The 22,488-nt window shown below is 37.6% G+C and overlaps 1 protein-coding gene across 14 annotated transcripts in view; it reads left to right on the top strand.

Moving 5' to 3' along the window:
* The first annotated feature begins 13,327 nt into the window (after positions 1 to 13,327).
* The window catches only part of LOC123983824 (cilia- and flagella-associated protein 46), a 117,686-nt gene continuing 108,525 nt past the window's right edge, over positions 13,328 to 22,488 (top strand). For 12 of the 14 annotated variants that reach the window (XM_046070219.1, XM_046070218.1, XM_046070217.1 and 9 more), the window contains exons 1-11: positions 13,355 to 13,690; positions 13,774 to 13,895; positions 15,637 to 15,768; positions 16,131 to 16,195; positions 16,921 to 17,085; positions 18,474 to 18,597; positions 18,710 to 18,804; positions 19,608 to 19,754; positions 19,917 to 20,016; positions 20,409 to 20,507; positions 20,936 to 21,126. In XM_046070219.1, coding sequence (XP_045926175.1) covers positions 13,642 to 13,690; positions 13,774 to 13,895; positions 15,637 to 15,768; positions 16,131 to 16,195; positions 16,921 to 17,085; positions 18,474 to 18,597; positions 18,710 to 18,804; positions 19,608 to 19,754; positions 19,917 to 20,016; positions 20,409 to 20,507; positions 20,936 to 21,126 — 1,289 coding nt within the window. In that variant the 5' untranslated portion in view covers positions 13,355 to 13,641. Of the gene's footprint in view, positions 13,691 to 13,773; positions 13,896 to 15,636; positions 15,769 to 16,130; positions 16,196 to 16,920; positions 17,086 to 18,473; positions 18,598 to 18,709; positions 18,805 to 19,607; positions 19,755 to 19,916; positions 20,017 to 20,408; positions 20,508 to 20,935; positions 21,127 to 22,488 lie in introns of all 14 variants that reach the window. The other 2 variants (XM_046070210.1, XM_046070214.1) reach the window with 2 other exon arrangements.

The following is a 22,488-nucleotide window of genomic DNA, read 5'->3' as shown; positions in this document are numbered from 1 at the left end:
TTTGCCACAGTCTCCCTGAGCCAATTGTATTGTTGAAAAAACAAAAAACTGTCCCTTTCTCTGCTGCTTTCAGCTGTCATTTCAGCGTGATATCTATGCGCCCCTCCTCCAACCCATTCACTTCCAGTTCTCATCACATCCAGCATCCAGGGCTCCTACCACTGAGCTCATTAGAAGCCCCACTCCGCTCTGTATCACATCCATCCAAATCTTCTACCAGTTCTCTTCATCCCTTCACCACCAACGGCATTGTCTAGACTCCATTGGGGAGATAATAACATCACGATGGGGTGCGATTAGATCGCCAAATTGAAAAAAGACACAGATCTAAACTCTGTTGTGCACCATGCCAGTAAACATATCACTCTTAATTCAAGTTTCTCCTGATTGAAATGGATTTGGGCAAGTTTGGCAACCTAAGTCAAAATCATTATCTGAGATAGCTCCATATTAACCAACACATTGGTTAGTCCTAATCCTGAAAGGCTTTTCTCTTGTAATTTAAAAATAAAAACGGAGTGATTGAAAATAGGAATACTAAAGAACAAATCTATACTTATAGTATAACACCAGGACTTGCAACACAAGAATAACACTTTATTTCTATATAACTAATACTTAGATGGTCAGCTGTTGAGGGTGCTGATTTATTGCCTGGGTCTTGCACTTTTAGCCTTAGCCATTTATCATTAGGCCGACATCATGTATGTATTGAGGTTACAAGGTTGTTTGTTTATTTTTCATTATGCAACACAAGGTTGCATACGGAAACTAAAGTTTGTAGCCCCTTTATGCTACACACACAGAATTCAACAGATAATCAAATGTGTATTAAAATATGGTAACATTTAAAATAAAAAATTCCACAGTGCATTTTTTTTTATTTGTGTCTGGGCTGAATGTAAACAGCAGCAACAAGATCATATAAAAGTCTGACATTTAGAAAACCGTGTCCATCTTGACTGTGGTTTAGTTTGAAGTTTTATTTTTTGACATATAACCAAGTGTACGGAAAATCAATGTGCAAAAAACAATTGAATGGGGGAGGCTTAAATTTATCAGTACTTACTTCGACATTTCGTTCAGTTTGAGAATTTTGAGTTGCTCTGTTTTGAATAATCCATGTAGTGAGAACCAGTGGGACGCCTTATTTTGGCATGTGCCCTGAGGCTACAGCCAATCTGTTGGGCAAACAGCCAAGGAGCATCTGAGAAAAGACTGAGCACCAGGCTAAGAAACATGGCCCAAACTAGTTTCTCTTAAATTTTTCTCTTTGACACATCTTCTTTTAATCCTATTGTGACAGCATTGTATTATTAATTTTCAAGCACATGTTACTTTTCTTATCATCAAAGAGAAAGAAGGGAGAAAGATTGAGGGGTGAGAGGGGGAGGGAGGGAGCTGCTCCCTCAGAAATTGCTTTCATAATGTGACCGTGATGTGAACCTTGTCACCAGCATAGCATGTCAACAGTTCTCTAGCAAATATATTTACTGTAAAATAATCTGATACAGCTTGATGACCAGTTGCTTACTGTCACATGTTAATGTGTTTCTACAGAAGTTAGAACACAGTTAAAGTATGGGACTCAGGGAAAAGAGGAAAATGAGATAAAATAGGAAAGTGTCAGAGGGAGGAGGAAGGTTCTGACTGGTTGCCATGGTACCTGAGCTCAGCGATGTTGCAGAAGTATTAAATATCACTGAGGGTCCTTTTGCTTTCGATCCAACTCTACCACTCGCAGGCTGCTCCCCCTCCACATCCTGGCAGAACAGCCAGGTGGGCAAGAGAAACACATCAGCTTCCTGAGAAGAGAGATACACAGTAGCAAATACATTCACAAACTGATACAGCACTTAATATATAACAGCATGATGAAATGCAGGTTCTCATTAGCCAAGCATACCCCCCTGTGAATGACAAGTTTCTACTAAAATATTCATACAATGTATCATGTTCATCCATTTTTGAAAGGATGGTGTCAGATTTTCTTGCAGTTGATATAGCCAAGTCAGAAATGCCACTTCCATGACACTGTGTATAAAACCAGATATCTTTTTGTCTTTTTTCTTTTCTGTTTACAATTTATAGCACATTAGTTGACCTTCTTTAAAAAAGATCAAGAATGTGTTTGACATTTCCATTTGTGGAATTTGCATGCAAGAAGGATCCACATCCATGAATAATGTGAATGAACATATAAAGGAAAACATGTGTTTATCCAGGCAATTGAAAATATGGGGATTTTAATCACACACAATTGCACCTGAAGTGGTGACCAGCTCAAGTGCAACACCTGTATCACCATGTATCCCCCCTGGCTACATCTGTTATGTTTTGACATTTTGAAACACATATCCCATATGACTTACGCAGAAGGCAGAAACGTCAACGAGCCAGGGGAAAGTTCTGGTGTGAAACAACACAAAACATTAACGTAGTCCTCCAACACAGGCCGTTTATCCATGCCTCTCAAAAACCACACATATGAGGAAAAGTCATGGAAGTCACGTTATGGAAGTCAATAACGCAAGTCACATGAAAGAAGTTAGTAACGCTATTAAGTTAAACTTTAAAATAAGTCAAGATTTACTTTTTCACATGTGACTTTCTGTGTATTTATAATACGTCACCAGAAATCCTCCTTTGCTACCGTTGTACGGCCAAAAGAGGTCTCTACCACAATAAATGTAATTATAGTGCTGCACTGATATTGTTTTTCTGGTGGGGAAAGTCTGCAAAAGATATGCACATATTATAGCAGACAACAGCAAGCTTAACAGAGTCATCAAACCGCACATTTGGTACGAGACCTATCTACCAGCACACGTCTCAAATAGGAATGAATGAGAATGGATCATTCCCTGGGTGAAGTAACTCAAGTTGCTGTTATGCCTATGAATATGAGCTATGGTTTACATTCATGTCAAGCTGTTCTGAAGCAGGTGGCAGAAGGTGGGAGGTATAAGTGCAACCAGCGTTTGTCTTTAAGTTGTCTATTGAAGCCTGTCCACAAGGAACTAGAGTGGCAAATGACAACCAACACCCAGTCTCTATGCGGAGAGGTTGGCTTTGAGTTGGAGAGGTTGCAACCTCTCAACAAGATCAATCAGCCCGGCTTCCACCCCCAGTAATTTAAATGGAAACCAGACTTAAAGTCTATAGGCACGTTGCAGTGCTGTGAATCTGTAGTGATCATGAGACATCAGAAAAGTTGTTGCTATGGATACCACCATCTCCACAATGTTGACCACATCTCTTTCACTATCCAAGTTTCACTCCAAATATAGTGCATATTTACCAAATTCTCAGGAAAAAATCGGGGAAAAATGAATGGAAAATCATTTATGGTTTGTTTAATTTGAGGAATGATAGTCTCCTCATTGGTCCGCTCATAACTGATGTTTTCGTCTCTTCACTTTCGCTTGAATAATGTTTAAGTCACATGCTTCATGTACATCAAGATTTATTTGTCTGTTTCTATCACAAACATCTTTGTGATGCTTTCTTTTTTCCCATCCTTTCCACTCTGGTTTTTTAAATGCACAAATTAAAAATGCACATTAAAACAGGTGGATGGAAACGCACTTACTGAGTGGCACTTTTCTGAATGGTTCTGAATGGTAAAGTAGCAGATAATGTAATGTATAAAATATCTCATTACTTTGATTAGCTGAGTAATAACTTAGAGAGGGTGTTATGGGGCTACCCCATGCCTTCATTTAAGCCAGCTAACCTTATAGCATGAGCATCAACATCCTCTTAGCTATTTAATGGATCTAAGCATTACTGTTAGCATTAGCATGTGGGCTAGCATCAGTGGACACCTGGCTTGTCATGTCATTTCATTTCAGTTCACTTAAGGGCTAGTTGAAAGAGTAGAATTTATGATTAGATAAATACAACACATACACAGTTAATTTCAAGTCATTTATTTTAGGTTAAGTGGGTAACCCAGGATCTTTCAGATGTTTGCATCTTTCATTCACCTGTTCTCATCTTCAAGCAGGGATCTGAGTCGAAGTGGCAAACAGGAAGTGACAGAGTCTGGAGTAATTTATAGAGGGGGAGACCTGGAATGGTCCAATTTGTACTTAGTTTCCTCGTTGTTGTTTTTTTGAATACTTTTTTTATATATTTTTGCAATAATTCACCTTTGCACTACTGCATTTTCCACATGACTGGTGAAGAAATAAATTGAAGCACCAGGTGAAGAACTCCTGAGTCCATGTCTCCTCCTTCAACCAACGTTACAGAGGGATCCTCACATCCAGAGGTGGTTGACTTTATTTAAGTTCTAAGTTGGATAAAAATGTTTCCCTTACTAACTCTGCAGGGTAAGCCCAATACTTCAATTGGATTTCCATTTAATTAAATTTTACTTCATTGTTTAATGTGGCAAACTCTTAAGGTTAGCTATAAATTTTTCTTATTTTCTGATTATTCTACTTGAATACTTAAGATTCTTCCTTTGAGGACCGTGAATAGATCATATTTGATGATCCCTGAGAGTCACACCTTTACTTTGGTAAATAATAAAAGTAATTTATCTACCATGCACTACACTGTACAGCTAATTAATCACTTTTCAATGAATCCTCAACCTCCAACAGTTGCATTAGGGCTTTTGAGGCTTTTTAATTAGGCTGCTGGACTAGACTAAAACTAACTAGTGATGATTGAAGTGTTTTACCTTGCCAGAGAGTACATTTTTTATTTTTGCATGGGGACGAGATAACAACACTATAAATAATAAGATAACCAACAAGTCCAGAACACTACTTTGGTTTCTTGTGCTGCGTTTATGAAATGTGGATCACTACTGAATACATAGATCAGAAGAATTTAAAACTGCATGTACGTTATGTATTATTTTACCCTTGTTTTTCAGTTCCAACAAAGCACCTACATATGGTAATACATGCATTCAGCTTACATACATTAAATCCACCTTATAATACAACTGACAGCATATGTAAAACATATGCAGCAATACTAATTGAGAATAACTCTTTGGTTTCGTTTAACTTGATATAAATGACTCATCTCTATGGAATGCAACCAAATCAGCAAATACATGCTGAGAAGGATTGGGCATCGTGTCAGTTATTGCTAAGTATGCATCCAGGGTGCCATCAAATCCAATCCCCACACTGATGATGTTTAAACAAATCAGTGACATCCATCATCTCCAAAGAGAGCATGAGCAGTGAGTCAATACCCTCTTTAGCCATTTGAACACATGCTTGCATAGATAAGAGACTGCGTGTCTGACGGTCCAGCTCTGACAAGCCAGATTATTTACATATCTCGAATTGTTTAAGCTAGCAGATTGGGGGGGGGCATCCTAAAAGTGTGTTTGCCTATTGTGCATAAAGTAGGACACTTGAGGAGTGCAGGACAAATCCAGAAGAAATGCAACATTAACACACTCAGTTTTACAAAACTTTAAATTAAATGTCCAGGAAAAGAACCTGTAAATAATGAATTGCTCATGACGACTAAGCATTGCTTGGGGAGGGTAGTATTCTGCGCCAAAACTGCTATGAGGTGTAACAAATGCGTGCAAATGCTCCATAGCATGATTCACATAACTAATTACCCTAATTTAATAGAAAACCTCATTCCTACAGAGAACTTAACCTTAATATATACTGATGTAAGAATGAAAAGAGACATCATAATCATTTTTTGAAACATTTTTGTTTGGACACTCAGTTGATTTCACATTAATAACCAAATGATTTAGTGCCTGAAAGGAATTGTAATGGGCACTTTGGAAGGCTTAAAATTTAGCTTGAGGCTCATTATCCAATCAATGACTGTTGTTACTGCATGTCTTTTTGGTCTTTGGTTCATGAGACACTAATTATACCCAGCTCAACATGGGCTGTCACTGCAAATGCACAGTGGATTTCAGATGCATTAATTTAACACCTACTTCTGTTTAAAATTCTATGTTGAGGGTGTAATTTCCGCTGGTGATGGGGGGACTTTGAATGTTGATTTTCCAACTGAAGTTTCTCTGAACATTATTTTTACTGCCTTGCCGCCATAGTAAAGATAAGAGTTGATAGATTGTTGGTTGCTCATCTGAGTTGACCTTCAGTTATTATAACAATAATCCTGAAGGTATCGTGTGGATTTTTTTTTTACAGCAATAAGCAAAGACAGGGAAGAAGAAGACTGCAAGCAAGTAAACAAGGACGTAAACAATACATGTTTAAAACTTTTAACACAAATCTGCTTTGTAAACGTTTCATGAGGAATCCGATTTGGTGAGTAATGACATAAAACTTAAGTATGTTTACAAGAAAACTCTACAGGGCCCGATTAATGATCAGTGAGTAATAATAATAATAATAATAATCCTTATTTGTAGAGCACTTTTCAAAAACAAGTTACAAAGTGCTTTAACAAGTGTAAAGAATAATACAAAAAAAGATAAGAGTATGAAAATTTAATATAAAATTAGTAAAATACAATAAAATAAAAGGGATAAAATAAAGTCAAATAAGATCGGGAAAAGCTCTCCTATAAAAGTATGTTTTAAGAAGGGACTTAAAAGAGTTCACTGACTCAGCCGACCTGATTTTTAGTCTATCTGACCAAACCTACTAAAATGAATGACGTTCCCATTAGTTCCCATGCTGTTCCCATGCTGTTTAGTGCTTATTAGCTAATGCTGGCATGCTAACACGGTAACTGAGACGCTAAACATGATAAACATTGTACCTGCTCAGCATTGGCACGTATTGTCATTGTGAACATGTTAGCATGCTTACATTAGCATTTCACTCAAGGCACGACTATACAGCCTCAGAGAGCTGCTGGTTGAAGTCTTCTTTTCTTAGGGATTTCCAGTAACGTGTAGGGGTGTGGAAAAGAATTTATTTTTAGATGCATCGCGATGCAGACTTGGACGATTCTGAATCGATTCACAAATGTCAATCAATTATCTAGAAGGTAATTGATAACATGATGTTGATGGAACAAAAAGGGCTAAACTCGCAAGGGAAATGCGCTAGTGCAGCACCGGACTGTATACAGTGTGCACACAACAGAGATATGTTCTCCCTGTTCGGCACAGACAGGCCGTTGTTGAATGAATGACTACTAAACGCTACTAAACTATTAAATTATCAATAAAATCAATACGCAACTAATGTTAATAATTTTCACCCGCACACTGTGCAGCACAGTAGCACTTAGCTAACTTCCTCTCCTCATTCTTTAAAGGAGAGTTACGTGACAGAGAAAGCGAGCGGTGCAGAAGAATATATGAGCTCTAGGTTCACAGTGTGTCCTTTAATTAAAGTCTGTCTGTTGTTTTCCAACTACTGGAAAAGTGAAGGCGGTTAGTGCTAGCTAACATCTCTTCTTCAGACTGCGGTCTGGAAGCTGAGCAGTAAGTTTTTTGGCTGCTAGTCAGTGGCGCACCCAGAAAACTTTCCTAGGGGTGGCCAGATGGGGCCACTGAAAAACCTGGAGAGGCACACTAAAACCAAAAGTCATAACTGAATTTCTGGAATTCTATTATGCAGTATATAGACATGAAAAAACTATGTTAAATCATGAGTGATGGAATCACAGGTTGATATACTTTGGTTTCTTATTTTACAGTTAATGATACTAATTGTCTAATGTCCATACACTAAAAACAATTCAGTTAACATTTGTAGTTCCATAAAAATCCTATTTTATTGTGTTATGTATCTGTATGTGTTAGGCAATTGTTCTTCAAATACATTACTTGACCTTTTCCTTAATTAAAACAACTACAGCTTTTGAAGGAGTGCACTGATTGCAAAGCCTGCTCAAGATTACAGACATCACAGAGCATAAATATTTTTCTTTCATATTAGACTGTATAGTTATTTAATGGAAATATACAATATGTGTCTGTACAGATTTGTGTAATTATTTTTTAACCATACTATTCTACAAAAATGGTTTCAAAACATAGATGCCAGCAAAACTACTCTTGCTACCATGTTTTTATGTTCAACAAACCGCATGCAGCCCTTTAATCCAATCACACTTTTACAAACGTGACAGGCATCTACATAAACAAATCGGAGGCCTCTCTTAAAAAAACATCATAGGTCATCGATCACAGCTCAGGGTCAGGTCACACGCAGGCAGCATGAACGTGGTGTTGTAAAGTGTGTAGTTCACCCCTGACTCTATCTCTATACCAATAACAGCATCAGAAATTAAAGAGGTCAATAATAATGCTGTATAATGTAATAATGCTATGACACGTTTGCTACATTTATATGAAGTAACATTATATAGCTCCATTTCCACTACCTGTTTAGAATATTATTTAAATTTAGACTTGTGTATCTTTGCAATAGCTGCAGGTCATTTTGACAAGCCTGTCAAAGATACATCAGATCTCACTAATACAATATTGATAACATTGTACCAATTCTATGGAAAATTCACAACCACTTTTACAAACTTTCTTCTTATGTCAATGTGTGCGATATCTTAATGAAAGGCTACGTCTAAGTATTGCTCTCTATTGCAGTACACTTTGCCATCAAAGACTGAAGTGTTTTGTAAACATACAGATAAAGAAATCTCTCTTATCAAATATAGATGAAGTGTTCTGGCTCTGAGGCCAAAAGAAAGACATTGTGTACTTCTATATTTATCTAAATAGAGTAAAACGGGACTTGCGTGTATGTAGAGGGAGCATCTAGGCTTTGTAAGTTGGGCTGATGTGATTGCTGATTGGCTGTGGTTATTGTGTATGTGGGCTTCACACGTGCAAAATGCTCAATTATTGATAACAATTTGAGAGATGTTTAAAAATGTATTTGACCCTGCTGATTTAACATCTTAAGGATATGCTGGCATTGTGGGAAAATTCAGAGATGTTGAAAGTTATCCTATCAGGGGGACACATGATGCAAAAGTGTTTACTCCACACAATGGCTGTGATTCATTATGAATGAGAGGTGAAGTGTGTGTGTGTGTGTGTAGCTTGATGCAAACAAATATGTAAACAGTGGTGGACTCAAGTACTGTACAAATTTGAGGTACATGTACTTTACTTTACTTTTCTTTTCATGCCACTTTCTACTTTCTACTTCTACTACTTCTCAGAGGGAGATGGTGTACGTTTTACTTTACTACATGTTCATAGTGTGTATGTTAGTGTTTTGACTATACTGTAGTTTGTGTCTGATTTTATTTTATTATTATTTTATTATTGTGTTATGGTATTTTTGTACAAGTAAGCACATCGTGAACAATGTACAATCCCGAGTGTGTGTTGCCAGGTATGTGTACACATACCTGGCAATAAAGCTGATTCTGATTCTGATTCTGATTCTGAACAGCTTTAGCAGTTGATTTACAAATTAAGCTTTTTACACACACAACATATGAAGAGTATATAAATACAAATAAATATAAATATATGACATTTTGTTATAAAATAAACTACCCAACAGTGTATGCAGCTGAAACAATTAGTCGGTTGACAGAAAATTACTTGGCAGCTATTTTGATGGTTTAAGTCATTTTTCATGCAGGCACATTTCATGGTTCCAGCTTCAAAAATGTGAATATTTGCTGCTTTTCTTTTTTATTATTTTAGTAATTTGAAGCCAGTTTGAATAATGTTGGGCTTTACACTGTTGATTATATTAAACAAACATTGTGAAGGTGTCACTTTTGGCTCTGGGTAATTGTGACAGCATTTCTCATTATTTTTTGAATCTTTACAATCAATCGATTAATGGAGAAAATAATCAGCTGATGAATTCAAATTGCAAATAACTATTAGTTACAGTCTATACAAAGAAGTTCAAAATGAGCTCCAGCTCAACCAACTTCAACAGTAAAATCCTGCTTACATTAATACATGAGTAATAATAATCTCATGATATAATACCGTATGTAATAGTATACCTTTCACAGTGGACATTTTTCTGCATTGAGTACTTTTACTTTTAATACTTTAAGTGCATTTTACTGAAGATGCTTGCATACTTTTACATAAGTAACATTTTCAATGCAGTACTTTAACTTATAAGTAGTATTTTTGCAGTCTGGTATTCTGAGTACTTCGTCCACCACCGTATGTAAATGCTTGCTATCAAAAACCCTCCCGCTCTCATTGGCGATATGTTTCGATTAAGGGTAGTGCAATATATCATAAATTAAAAGTGTAGGACCATAGCTTTTCAAAAGTTAATTTAAAAAGTGAAATTAAAACACTGGGCAGAATAGTTTTGTCTGTGGAGTTCAATTTAACACTGTGTGACATACCAACTAACTGCTGTAAACATGGATTGTTAAAGGACTAGCATTATCAGCATGCTCTTTTTTTTTTTTAGTAAACAATCTCATTATAACTTCTAAGTACGGAAAAAAATAAAAAATAATTAAAAACAGCTAACAAATCTGCGACTCATCCTCTTTATCTGAATGCATGTTTACAATTAGCTTCCTGGTGTGAAACACAAAAGCACCAGCCTTTTGGGTTTTTGCTTCTATTCATCTGTGGAAAGTGCTGTGATGATTAATGGAACTTCACTACTGGTGGTACATTATTTATCTTTGTTCTCCACCTTTGTGTTCATCAGTGCTGCTGACAAGATTGTGACATGCAGTTATATCCTCATTAAATGTGGCTAGAGTCTGTGCACTGGTCCAAAGATAACTCACAGACACAGTTCAGGGATTATCACATAATGGCATTTCAATTTCCTTTCTCATTTTACAAGAGACCATTACCCAAACATGCTGCATTTAGGCAAAATAGTATTTATGATGGAGTGTAAACGGGCGCTGAATGGAGCTACAATCTGCTATTGAGCCCTAACTGGAGCTTAGCTTTTATTTGTTGGATTGAACAGTTCCTTAAATTAAATTCTGAAAAGAGTCCAGGCTTGTTATTCATGTAATCCAAGACAGTTAAGTCTTTCTTTGTGAATATGAGCCATTCCCGGAGAAGCTCCAGTGACAGTAAATTAAAGTCAGATATTGTGAACACAGCAAAAATGCCCTAGTGGCTTTTCCTGGATATTGGCACATACTTATAACTATTATTACTTCTATTTTAAAAAGCTAATTCGTGGAAATATTTCCACTGTCACATGGTGAACACTTGCTCCTGGGTTCTACGTTCTACGTTCTACAATATACTATATTGTAAATATTAAATTTCATAGGATTATACAGCAGTATTAAATTCTTGTAATATACACAGCAGGATGGGTGTGTTATTGTTACATACTGGATGTAAGCCTGAACAAACACATTTAGGATTTTAGGAGCCCATCCATCATCATATAACACCATCTGTGTTGGCCAGGTTGCCTGGCTAATGGCTTTGTGAAGCCAGCCACACTAACATAAACTACTTGTTCTGTACCTTCATTTTAAGAAAGTTGATTGTTTGGACTTTATCTGTTTAAATGAGTAATTACAGTATAGATGACACAATAAATTTCCCATTATTTATTATTTATATTTGGAATTTTAGGTGTGAGGCACTGATACAAAGATCCTACTTCATACTGAAGTCTGACACGTCTCAAATATATCTATATGTCTGTATGTCTCCCTGAAATGTCCAGGAGTACAGCATGTAAGTGTCTCTCTCTGAAATTCAACAGTGAGCATACAGTAAATATCACATTCACTCACATTTATTAGCAAAATACAGTTTTTAACAACAAATAAAAGCACTAACTCAAACCGTTAAGTAGGTCAAGTGACAGAGGAAAAATCTCTTCCAGTAAATAATTATATATTCCACAATTTAAGCCATTCCAAAGGGTGAATATTCTCTTTCTGTGTGTATATTTAGACAGATGCCACAATGAACTGCTGAACAAATTTGCCTGAAGGCCACTGGGGAGCTATCTATGCTGCTCTGAAATACTGACAGGTAATACATGATTCTGTCAATTAAACCTCAAACTAGGAACCCCAAGTCCATTATAGGGAGAGCCACAGTAGTTTGCCTTGCCTCACTACTTTGTCCCTTTCACATCAGTAGCTATATTTGGTTTGACCAAGTAAATTACATTTGCACACTGAGTGGCCTGATTTCTAATGATGCACTTTGAAGTTAAGAAGTGTTGGGACCACAAGCATGAAGAGGTGCTTTTTGTGGCTCTGTGTGTGTGTGTGTGTGTGTGTGTCTATCTGGTTCCCTACAATTTAGATTCCTCATTGTCTGCATCATAGTACCGAACAGACTACTGAAACACTGCCACATTGAATTGCTGCTATGTTTATAAGGGAACGTACATAGCATGTCATGACAGAATGATGGACCTTGTAGTGAAAGACATATCAGACCATTTCTCGCCCTCAGTAATAATGCACAAACATTTGTGCACGTAAAACCATCCATGTTTCAACATTGCACTAGTAATTTTGATACTTTCTCACATCTCCTTGCCAATACACCAGATGTTGTTGTGATTAATGAGGAGTCCAGTGAGGTGTTCGTTTTGGAGGTTGAATGCACCTTTGACTCTAGCATGGAGGAAGCTTTTATGACCAAGGTCATTAAATACCAGCCACTCCTAAACACCATCTCAGAACTAGGGTATACGTGCAGACTACTTGTTTTAATATTTGGCAGCTTAGGACACACACACAGGCAGGTCATAAGAGGGCTGAGGCCTGGGAAGTGTGCAATAACTTGGTGTTCTGCTTGTTGTTTTTTTGTATTTTATTTTATTTAATTTTTTATTTTATTATTTGTTTTAATCTTTTATTGGATGTGTCATGAGTGTGTATGTAGCCTACGTGTACGTCTTCAGCTGTTATTTGTATTTTACGTGTTTTTATCGTCTGTAAGGGCAGCTACTACTACTACACACACTACGCACTTTTGAGTCAATAAATTCTATTCTATTCTATTCTATTCTGTTTAAAAACTGGGGGTTCCCAAAAAGAGGGCCAAATGGCTGGCAAAGGCCTGTCTGCTATTATCAGCAGCCGCCATGTTTGGCGGAGATGCATCGACTTGTACCCATGAGAACTAAGTGATATACTTAGTATTGTGAAGATCTGTTTTGTATATGTATATATAAGTGTGTGTGTGTATGTGCTTGTGTGTACAGTAGGCCTATGAGAAAGAGAGATGTAATTGTTTTTTAAATTATAAATGTTTTATTTATGTAGTTTTTTCTAATGAAAATGTATTGTGAAAATGTAGCTGAAGCATCATTATTTATGACAACGAAGATTTTAGAGACTACAGTGTTGTTTAAACTCTAGAAGTCAGTGGAATGTAAATGTTCGCTTTTTGTGTCAACCCTTTTGGTCCCTTCCCTTGACCGTAGTTCAAGCCCAGGTTGCTTAGTAACGCTTGCCAACCACAAACGCTGATGGTGGAGTGGTTACAGTTGGGTCCAGCATTTCCTTTCACATAGGGTTAGTTATTTGTTAAAGAAAGTAATACGGACGGACGTATTGTTTTTTTGAACAGCTTAGCAATGTTGTATTTTTGTTGCCCAAGTTAGCTTAAACTGTCCGTCATTGCGTTAACGTTAATTAGTTTTACTCTAGCTGGCTAACAGACGCAACTCATTATTAAACGTATATTTATATACCCGTGTATAACGTTATATCTATCATTAAACGTGTTAGCAAGTTAACATGGACCTGGATATTCGTCACTATCTAACCAAGGCAAAGGAGCAGCACGGTTTGTAATTCAGGAACAATTACGCTTCTAATGATTTGTGAAAGTACGCATTGATTGTGTTTAACGACATGTAATTTATGTAGACTTCGGAGCTCTGCAGTCAGCCTACAGTTTAATCAAGAACACGACAGCAGCTGGAACAAGCGGACGGCCTTCACGCCTTGCCCTAGAGTTGTATGTCGTGTGCGCGGAAGCAGCTCTGCAGGTGAGGCTGAGGCCGGGATGCATGACGGTAACGTGCCTGTTGATGTAAAGTAGACTTGGCCAGTATTCTGTCAGCAGGGTCGAAGCAAGAGGTCAGGACATACTGAGATCATGAGCTTTACTGCCCAACACTGGACAGGGGCTGGTTTTGTCTGGTCTGTGTGACAAACAAATAGCAAACTAGGAAGCCTACCAGATTGTAATTATTAATTAAAGGTAGGCATGTTATACCAAGTTTAAGAACTAATTCTCACTTCCAATTAACTCTAAACTGCACCTTACTGTAGGTACTGCAAGTATTAATCATAATTATTATGTGAAAATACTGTATGAATACATTTGTACATTAGATTTCCCTGTCTATCTCATGCCAGATTAATTTGTTTTCCAAAAGTGAATACTGAATACTAGTTAAATGAAGATAAATAGACTATATTTCATACAATTTATTTGATAGAGTTAGAAATTCTGTTACCAGGACGACCCATGTAGGTGTACACACATCAGCCCAGTCAGCATCAGACTCTGATGCTGAAATCGTCTGTATGAAAGAGAAAACACATGCTCTGAATGTGCCTGCAACCTTGCCTTCCTGTGCTGTGTGGAGTGTTTTCATGTTGCGAGGAGTTCATGACTGCTGAGATGTCACATAAGACACGATGCTTCAAGCTGCCTCCAAGAATAAAAGATTTGCATCCGACTGTGAAAAATGTGGAGCGCATTTATATTAGTAAATGCTTGCTACTGTGATGATATGTAAGCATCTTTTTCTGTGGAAGTTCATGAATTATTACTGACATTAGTGGCATGTAGAGAGGATGTATTGGGTTTGAGTAAATAAATCATGGTTTTGGTTGATTAACACAGAGGCTGTTAGTGACAGTATCTACAGGTACTGATATAGGAAATCATGGAAATAAAAAAGTCTGCAGGGCCCCCTCTGCTAGAAGAGACTTATCACAGATTTCCTTATGTCACTGTTTTTGTACAGTAACTTTAGTTAGCTAAATCTGACTATTCTCTCAGTATGGGATAATAATGAATATTCACTAATATAGGTTGAATTGTCCTAGGGCAAGAGAAGCATATTTGAATAATGAAACAGTTATATTCCATAATGTGATTTGTTCTTTCTTTTTTATATCATGAAACCAAGCTTTTTCTGTGAAAATGAAGTGTGCCTTGATGTCTCAGGCTTAAGTGAATACTGAATTAGTCCTCATCCACAGCAGAACTACATCACATATTCTTCAGTTTTCTAGAGAAGCATGAAATCCTGTTGCATGAAAACATGATAGATATGATGACCTTCCTGGTATTCATACTATCGAAGACATTTTCTAACACAAGATCAAGTGTCCATTACTGTTAAGTTTCAGTTGTTGCATGAGAAAAAATGTAATACTTATTTTATACAGACCATATACCATTAAAAAGTATATGGTCTAATGGTATTTTCTGTTACAAGGTTATCTCCCCTGTCAGTACTGCAATTCCTTGAATGAAAACTACCCTGGGTGAATTTATCTCACAATTAACAGGAGACAGTATATAACACAGTACTGACATTCTCATGGGCAACAGCCTGCAGTTGTCATGCATAAAATAAATGTACACCACATATACATTAAGCCATTTCCATTTCAATTGTTTTAAAAATGCATCAAATATGGAAAAATGCAGATAAGCTATAAAAATGTATTTTGTTTGGCATTTGTGCATCTCCCTTTCTGTGTTTTCAGCTTGGTTGTCTAGAGATAAGCACAGTGTGTCTAAAGATGTACTTTGAAAGGAATCCGCCAGCGAATCAATTTTTATGTCGAGCCTACCTCTGCCAGGGCCAGCTGAAGACTCCGCCGGCCACTGGAAGTGTGGTGAGGACAGTAAATTGGACACATCTTGTCAATGGGGTTGTGTGTATTTGTGTCTCTTTACAAATGAGTCACACACACACACACACACACACACACATACACACACCATTTCTGTAGAGATATATTGAACTTACTTGCACTAAAATTGGAGCAGGTGTCGTAGCTTCATAAACAACTACTTTTTTTCACAATGTGATTCTTCAAGATTGGCCTTTGTCTTTCACAGTTTAGTGTAGTTTAAAGTTTTAATTAGTATTTTATCAAACTGTGGCGTTTACTGAATGGTTGGTTTATCTGATCGTTGTAAGTTTGTATGATGTGACAAGTTCTCATTTCCTCTTTTGCAATATTTTCTATTTTAGGAAGACTTTGAAGAGGCTGTGCTGGATTTTCTTAAAGCAATTGAAATTTCAAAATCTGAACCAAGGTATGGAATCTCTCAGAAGTGTGCTTGGCTTTGTTCTAACGGTATGAAGTTGACCAATTTATGCCATGCAATGTTTATCATCTCTGATATTGTTTGGCATTTGCCACTGTAGTGCTAAGGTGCATCTGTAGAAACACATAGTTTAAAGAAAGAAAGTAAAATAGTGTGTGATATTCAGCATGTATTCTTTCAAGCAGCTGACTGGAAGTATCTGTGAGCAGGGTGAAAAGGATGATAAATATACATGTAATAAATAGAACTTAGAAATTATAAGGTCCCCTGTTCCTTACTCTGAGAGAGATGTGTTTGGAGATAGCTGCTTAGCCTTTGCAAGAAATCAGCACTGAATCCATTTGCTAATGAACTCATAACCTGTCAATAAAAGGGCTGAATGAGCAGTCCAAATTAACACCAATGGGAATACATATCTCATACACCCACCCCAGACTAATGCGCAACACACTCTCTGGTGAATAAATTAGTAGCGCTCAAACAGTGTGTTCACACAATTTTCTCTAAAACGGCAACTTGAATTCATAAATTTCGCTTATTTCACATAAAAAGCTTATACAGGGCGCTCTCTGGAGGCTCATTGGACGATGGCTAATCCACATACATTTGCAATTCACAGGACTTGGACTTGGAAGAAATGGCTTGCATGTGCATCACATCAATAATTCAGTGTTCTCTCTTTACCTCTTACACATGTGGTTTGTTTCTTACAGATACTACTTCATAGTGTTCAATGCGTCAGTGCTGTACTTCCAGACAGTGCGTCCTCTCCTGCAGCCAGGGCGGTGCCACCACCTCGTCCCCTCCCTTAGGCAGGTGGTCCAAAGTCTGGAGGAGGTGGCAGACCAGGACCACAGCTGGAGGGCTGAGCTCATGATGCAAGTGACCCAGCAATGCTCTCTTACTTCTCTTTCATGAATAAATTCTGCCCTGATTTTGTCCATTCTCATGCTGGATTCATGGGGATGTCGTATAGAGCTAATTAACCAGCAGTTCATTTGTTGCCTTATTCTCCTCTATGGAGTGAGGAATCTGTTCTAATGTAAGCTGTTTTTTCATGTTCAGCCACGACACATCAGGCCCAAATGTTATCTTAGTTCGGAGGACATTATGTGCTGTTCATGTACAGTGTAATGTCAGTGATACAGCCAGCCATGGTGTTACAGTTTTTCTCCATTGCTTAAACACTATAACCAGGCTTTTGAACTAAAATTTCAAAACCATGACTCAATTTTTCAAAAAGCAAACCCATTTCCTTAAACTCTACACACAAATCCCTTCATTTCTCATTGCCTACACCATGTGGTCATTGAGTAAACACTGACATTCAATATTGTCCACTCAATCAGCACAGGTTGAGCTCAGTTAGCACTGAGTCAAAATTGATAACACACCAATCAGAACTTTCAATAGATAGATAAAAGGTCAGTTCAGTCTTGGAACAGTGGATCCAGAGAAATCTGAAGGAAGAGGTGTAGGACACGAGAGAGGAGGAAGAGGTGAAGGAAGAGGAAGGAGGTGGAAGAGTTAGATGGAGGAGGAGGAGGAGGGAGAAGGATGAGGTGAACAAGGAGGTGGAGGAGGTAGATGGAGGAGGTGGAGAACAAGAATCTCTGGCCTGTCCCAGACCAAAGACAGGACGCTGTTGTTTGGTGTGTTGTACAGTACAGTAAGGAATAAAATAAATGTGTGCAAATGTGCAAATGTTTTCATGTGTTATATCTTTTGTGTTCATCATGTGAAACAGTTTTTGAGGGGGAGAACCACGAGCAACATTACTTATAATCATTTTGTAGTATTGTTTTGAATTTATCTCACCAGTGTGTAAGACTGTGTTGTAGTGTGTGTGTTTTTGAGGGCTTGTGTGTTATGTCTAAGTGCAAAGTTTGGTATATCAGCAAGATTGAATGGTTTTGAGTGGAGAGCTTCATTTTGACCTGAAAATAGGATGTTTGGGGACTTGGTTGAGGAGTTGTGGATTTGTGTTTAGAGTTTCGAGAAAAAGAGGCAAAATTTCATGTGTTTAAGCAATTGAAAAAAACTGTGTGTAATAAACTGGGTACAATATGTCTGAAATTCATTGCTTCAGGTGTTATCCAGATAAGGTGGATAAAAATGCAGTGCAATTCTTCTAGACTACAGTGTCAACAAAAACGGAACATTACAAGCTTCATAAAGCAAGAGCTGTTTATTAACTGTTTGTTTATATTGGATTTTTTGTAAAACACTGTTCTTTCAGAGTGAAATATTATCGGTTTCTATTCAGGCACCTGATCAAATGTATTGTGGACTCTGGGAAAACAGAGGATGCTGCACGCTTTGCCAAAGTTACAGAAGAATTCATCAAGTCACATACCCCACATCTTTTTCCGAGACTATTTACATTACTGGTAAACAGCATTTCTGTCTTACTTAACTAAAAGGATAAAGATTTAAGATTTTTGTTGCAATATATATATATATATATTTGAATGACTTCTACCTTTACTCTTCTTTCCTTAGGTACATCACAAGCTGACAGAGAGTGATGTCCTCATTGAAATGAGCAGGCAGTCTCCTACTTTAGCAGTCATTTACAAAATACAAGATTTTAAACAGTAAGCACATTTTCTGTGTTATATTTAAGGTAAAGGTTTGTTTTCTTCTGCTCTGAAATTGCTGGAGGATTTATTTTGCAGAAAGCATTATTTTTGTGCTGTCATGATCATCATGTGCTGTCATCAAGTTGTACTGTAACTGTAGTTGTCCAAGAAATGAAGCCTTAGATTTTTGTTTGCTTTGTTAACAGTTGTGGAGGCAACGTTGTGTTTGAAAGAGTATGCATTATTTATTAATTGCATTTTTTCTTTTTTTGAAAGCTTCTTGCTAAAAATAGAGGCAAATTCAATCATAACCTTTCTCAGTTATGATCTTACGTTCTGTATTAGTAACCTGCAAAGTGTATTTTAAATAGATACCATGTTTTCTTAAGATGCAGGACTTGCAGAGGGATATTGATGCGTTTTTGATCCTGAAACTAACTTAGAAGCTCTTCAAACATAAAATCTGATCCACTGGCTCTCACGTTAGCCTGTGGCGTCACATAGTGGGCAGGTTTTTCTGGCTGCCTGTATACATTAACAGTATAGTACCATAGCTTCTGGTGTGGCATAGACCAAACCCAGTCCCATCCCCCACCCCCTTTCTGCAGGGATGTACTCAACATGTCAGAGCTCTTTATGGCTCTGCAGCTCAGCTATAAACAACGACAGTATGAGTCAGTCTGACCCAGCCATCACCAGCATCACATAGGTTATTTTGGTTATTTGGTGTGATTTATAAGAGGGTGAATGGAAAAACAGATGCATGCATAGTGTTGGATGCATAAGTGTTTGTATATAAATGTGCATGTTTTCTGTAGCAGGTTGGAAGAAATAAATGAGGATGAGCCAACAAAAGCGGAGCTTGCGCATATTTTTCATCTCCTGGTGGATTGTGCTGAAGTATCCGCTACACCTGTGAACTCCAGCCCTCTTCAGAGGCCAACACCCATCGAACCAGCGGACAGGTCTGTGACCTAAAGTGCCCTAAACAAATCTCCTACCCAACAATCGTACCTTTGTTTCCCACTACAGTAAAACCACATACAGTATGGATATCCCAAGGTCAGTACATGGCTGTACTGAAGTATTGTGAATTGTATAAATTATGTTTTATCTGGGATTTGCAGAGTTGCCTTCCTACTGGAGTTGGCTCTGCTGGCCTTGCAAATGAAGCATCAGAAAGTTGCTGCCAACTGTTTGAAAGAGCTGAAGTCGGTGGGAGACGCTGTGAGTGTCAGCTATACTCTTGGAAATTTAGGCAGTAGTGTGGCTCCATGCTGTAGCTGTACATATTATAGAAACATGCAAATTTATGCATGATTTGACATCCCCTCTTAAGTGGGCACTTGACAGTAGATGAGATTAATTAGCTGAGCTCATGTCCGAGAGGTTGCTGCATTTTTAATTACTTTCACCAAAGCAGAATGTATTTCATAGAAAGGTGTAAAAAAAATTCATAAATGTGCCCTTTTTGCTTTTACATACTTTGTGAATTAAGTGAAATCAAAACATACTTAGGAACACTGCCTGAGCTTTAAAACTTTAAATGAAATATGTGTCATCTTGTCTCCAGTGCACTGCTGAACCTCTTGGAATCACATGTGTATTTGTCTTTTTAGAGTGTTGGCCAACGCATAATAATGGAATGTGTCAACTGTGAAATCAACCTCCTGAAGCGAGAGGCGACGATGGATAACTATTCCAAAGCCAGTGTGGAGGTGCACGACCATATGCCTGACTAATCAACCATGTATTTCTGCCGCATGTTATGATGCAGGCAGAAAATACTACTTTCTGTAATCTCATTCTTTGTTTAAATATAGAACTCCCCTTCCCTTGAATAGGTGTCCCTGCTTTAAGGAACTGCTAACCCACCTAAAAGCACTTCATCAGTTTGAGTTTCAGTGGAAAATTTTAATTATATATCTTATAAACACCCTAGTATATATTCAGGAGTTTTTCCACTGAAGGAAAACAATTCTTGAGGGAAGTAGGATCATGTAATCTCATTTGGTAAAACTGTCACATTTAAAAATTGGCACCACATATTCAGTCCAATTCAATCCAAGTATATTTGCCAAGTGATAGACGTGTTTTGCTGTCATTGCTATAGGAGAGCAAGATAGATGTAGATGTTATCCCACAGGCACGTCTGAAGGAGATAGGCAAGCTGGATCAGTTGCTGCAGACTGCAGTGAGCGAAGGGGAACCTCAGGCCATGCAGGCAGTGTGTGCTACCCAGTGGAGCTTCTGCCTGCCCCTCCTGCAGCACAACCTTAGGAAACGCATCAAGACACCTCTGCTCAGTGTGGCCCAAGTACTGGAAGACATGCAAAGGTTTCCAACTTCTTTAAATGCATCATGATACATGGCTACTGTGTATGTATTAGGGCTTTTTAGTATTTTTTTATTGTTGTGTTTGCATGTCATTTAACATGTTTGGCTGTGCTCTATGGCTTAGTTACAGATATTGACAGACAAACAGGTTGTGGCCTAATTCAACATTCATGTCCATAAATACAGTATAGAGCATGGTATCAGCATGATCTGATATATTATAGCTCAGATTTTGTATAGTTTGGTTTTACAGTTTTTCCCAACTGCTTACACACGTTTTCAAAACTCTACACACAATTCCCCAAACTGCGCAAAATACCTCATATGTCCTTAAAAATGAAACACTGTATTCAAAATGCCATAAACACATTCCAAAATGAAGCATTTGCATCAGATGGCAAACACTTTTTCCATAATAGTAAGTTCTTTGATATACCATTTACACGCTGTTCTAAATCTAAAGCTCCTTTGTCTTTCATAGGCTTCTGTGTACATTTCCATTCAATGTTTTACAGTGTAAGTTATCTGCTAAGAGGTTCTGAGAAGTACACTGTAAACACCAAATGCAATGTTGAAACAGCAAATATTTATTTGGCAAAACATTACAGTTGTAACAGTAGCACAGTGTTGTATACAGTATCATACAAGAAAAGCAAACCATAAACATATGTAAACCAAAAGTAAAATTTTTACTTTTATTGCAAAAAATACTTATTTTACAATACTGTACTGCTGAAATACCATTAGATTGTTGCAACCTGTTCTAATTTCTGAAGGTTCAAATTATGGATGCCACTGTAAAGCGACTCAAGTTGGGCGGGACTCTCAGTCCACCTTCTTTCATTGTCGACCTGTGGTTGATCACATGATCAATAAATGTGACCCCGAACTCATCAGTGATCGCTCTCCTTCCTCTTCTTTGCCCTCCTCCTCTTCCATATCTCCTCCTTGAACTTTGTCCTCGTTGTCGTACATGGCCTCTCCCTCCTACTCCCCTTGCTCTTTGTCCATTGTTGCCATCCATTGTTCAAATTGTTTAATCTGACCTTTGACCTATTTATAGGTCTACTGTATACTAAAGCAGTTATTGGTTAGTGATCAGTTAAGCAGTTAGTGTTTGCTCATGTGAGGAGTGGGTGTGTGACCTGGTGAATAAGTGTAGCATTTTGATTGGTTGTGTTTGGAAAAGGAAAGCAGGTCACTTCCTGTTAGATTTTTGTGTCTTAGGTAGAGTATTGTGTGAAGTGTTTTGAATAAAAGTGTTTTATGCAATTGAAAAGTGAGTGAAAGGCTGAGAAATAGTTAATGGTTTTAGAGATGTTTGAGATGAGGTTTTGGTCTTGAGTGAGGGGTTTCAAACAT

This window comes from Micropterus dolomieu, linkage group LG15, assembly GCF_021292245.1.
Source record: "Micropterus dolomieu isolate WLL.071019.BEF.003 ecotype Adirondacks linkage group LG15, ASM2129224v1, whole genome shotgun sequence".
NCBI lineage: Eukaryota > Metazoa > Chordata > Actinopteri > Centrarchiformes > Centrarchidae > Micropterus > Micropterus dolomieu.
This window is presented reverse-complemented; position numbering and strand designations above follow the sequence as displayed.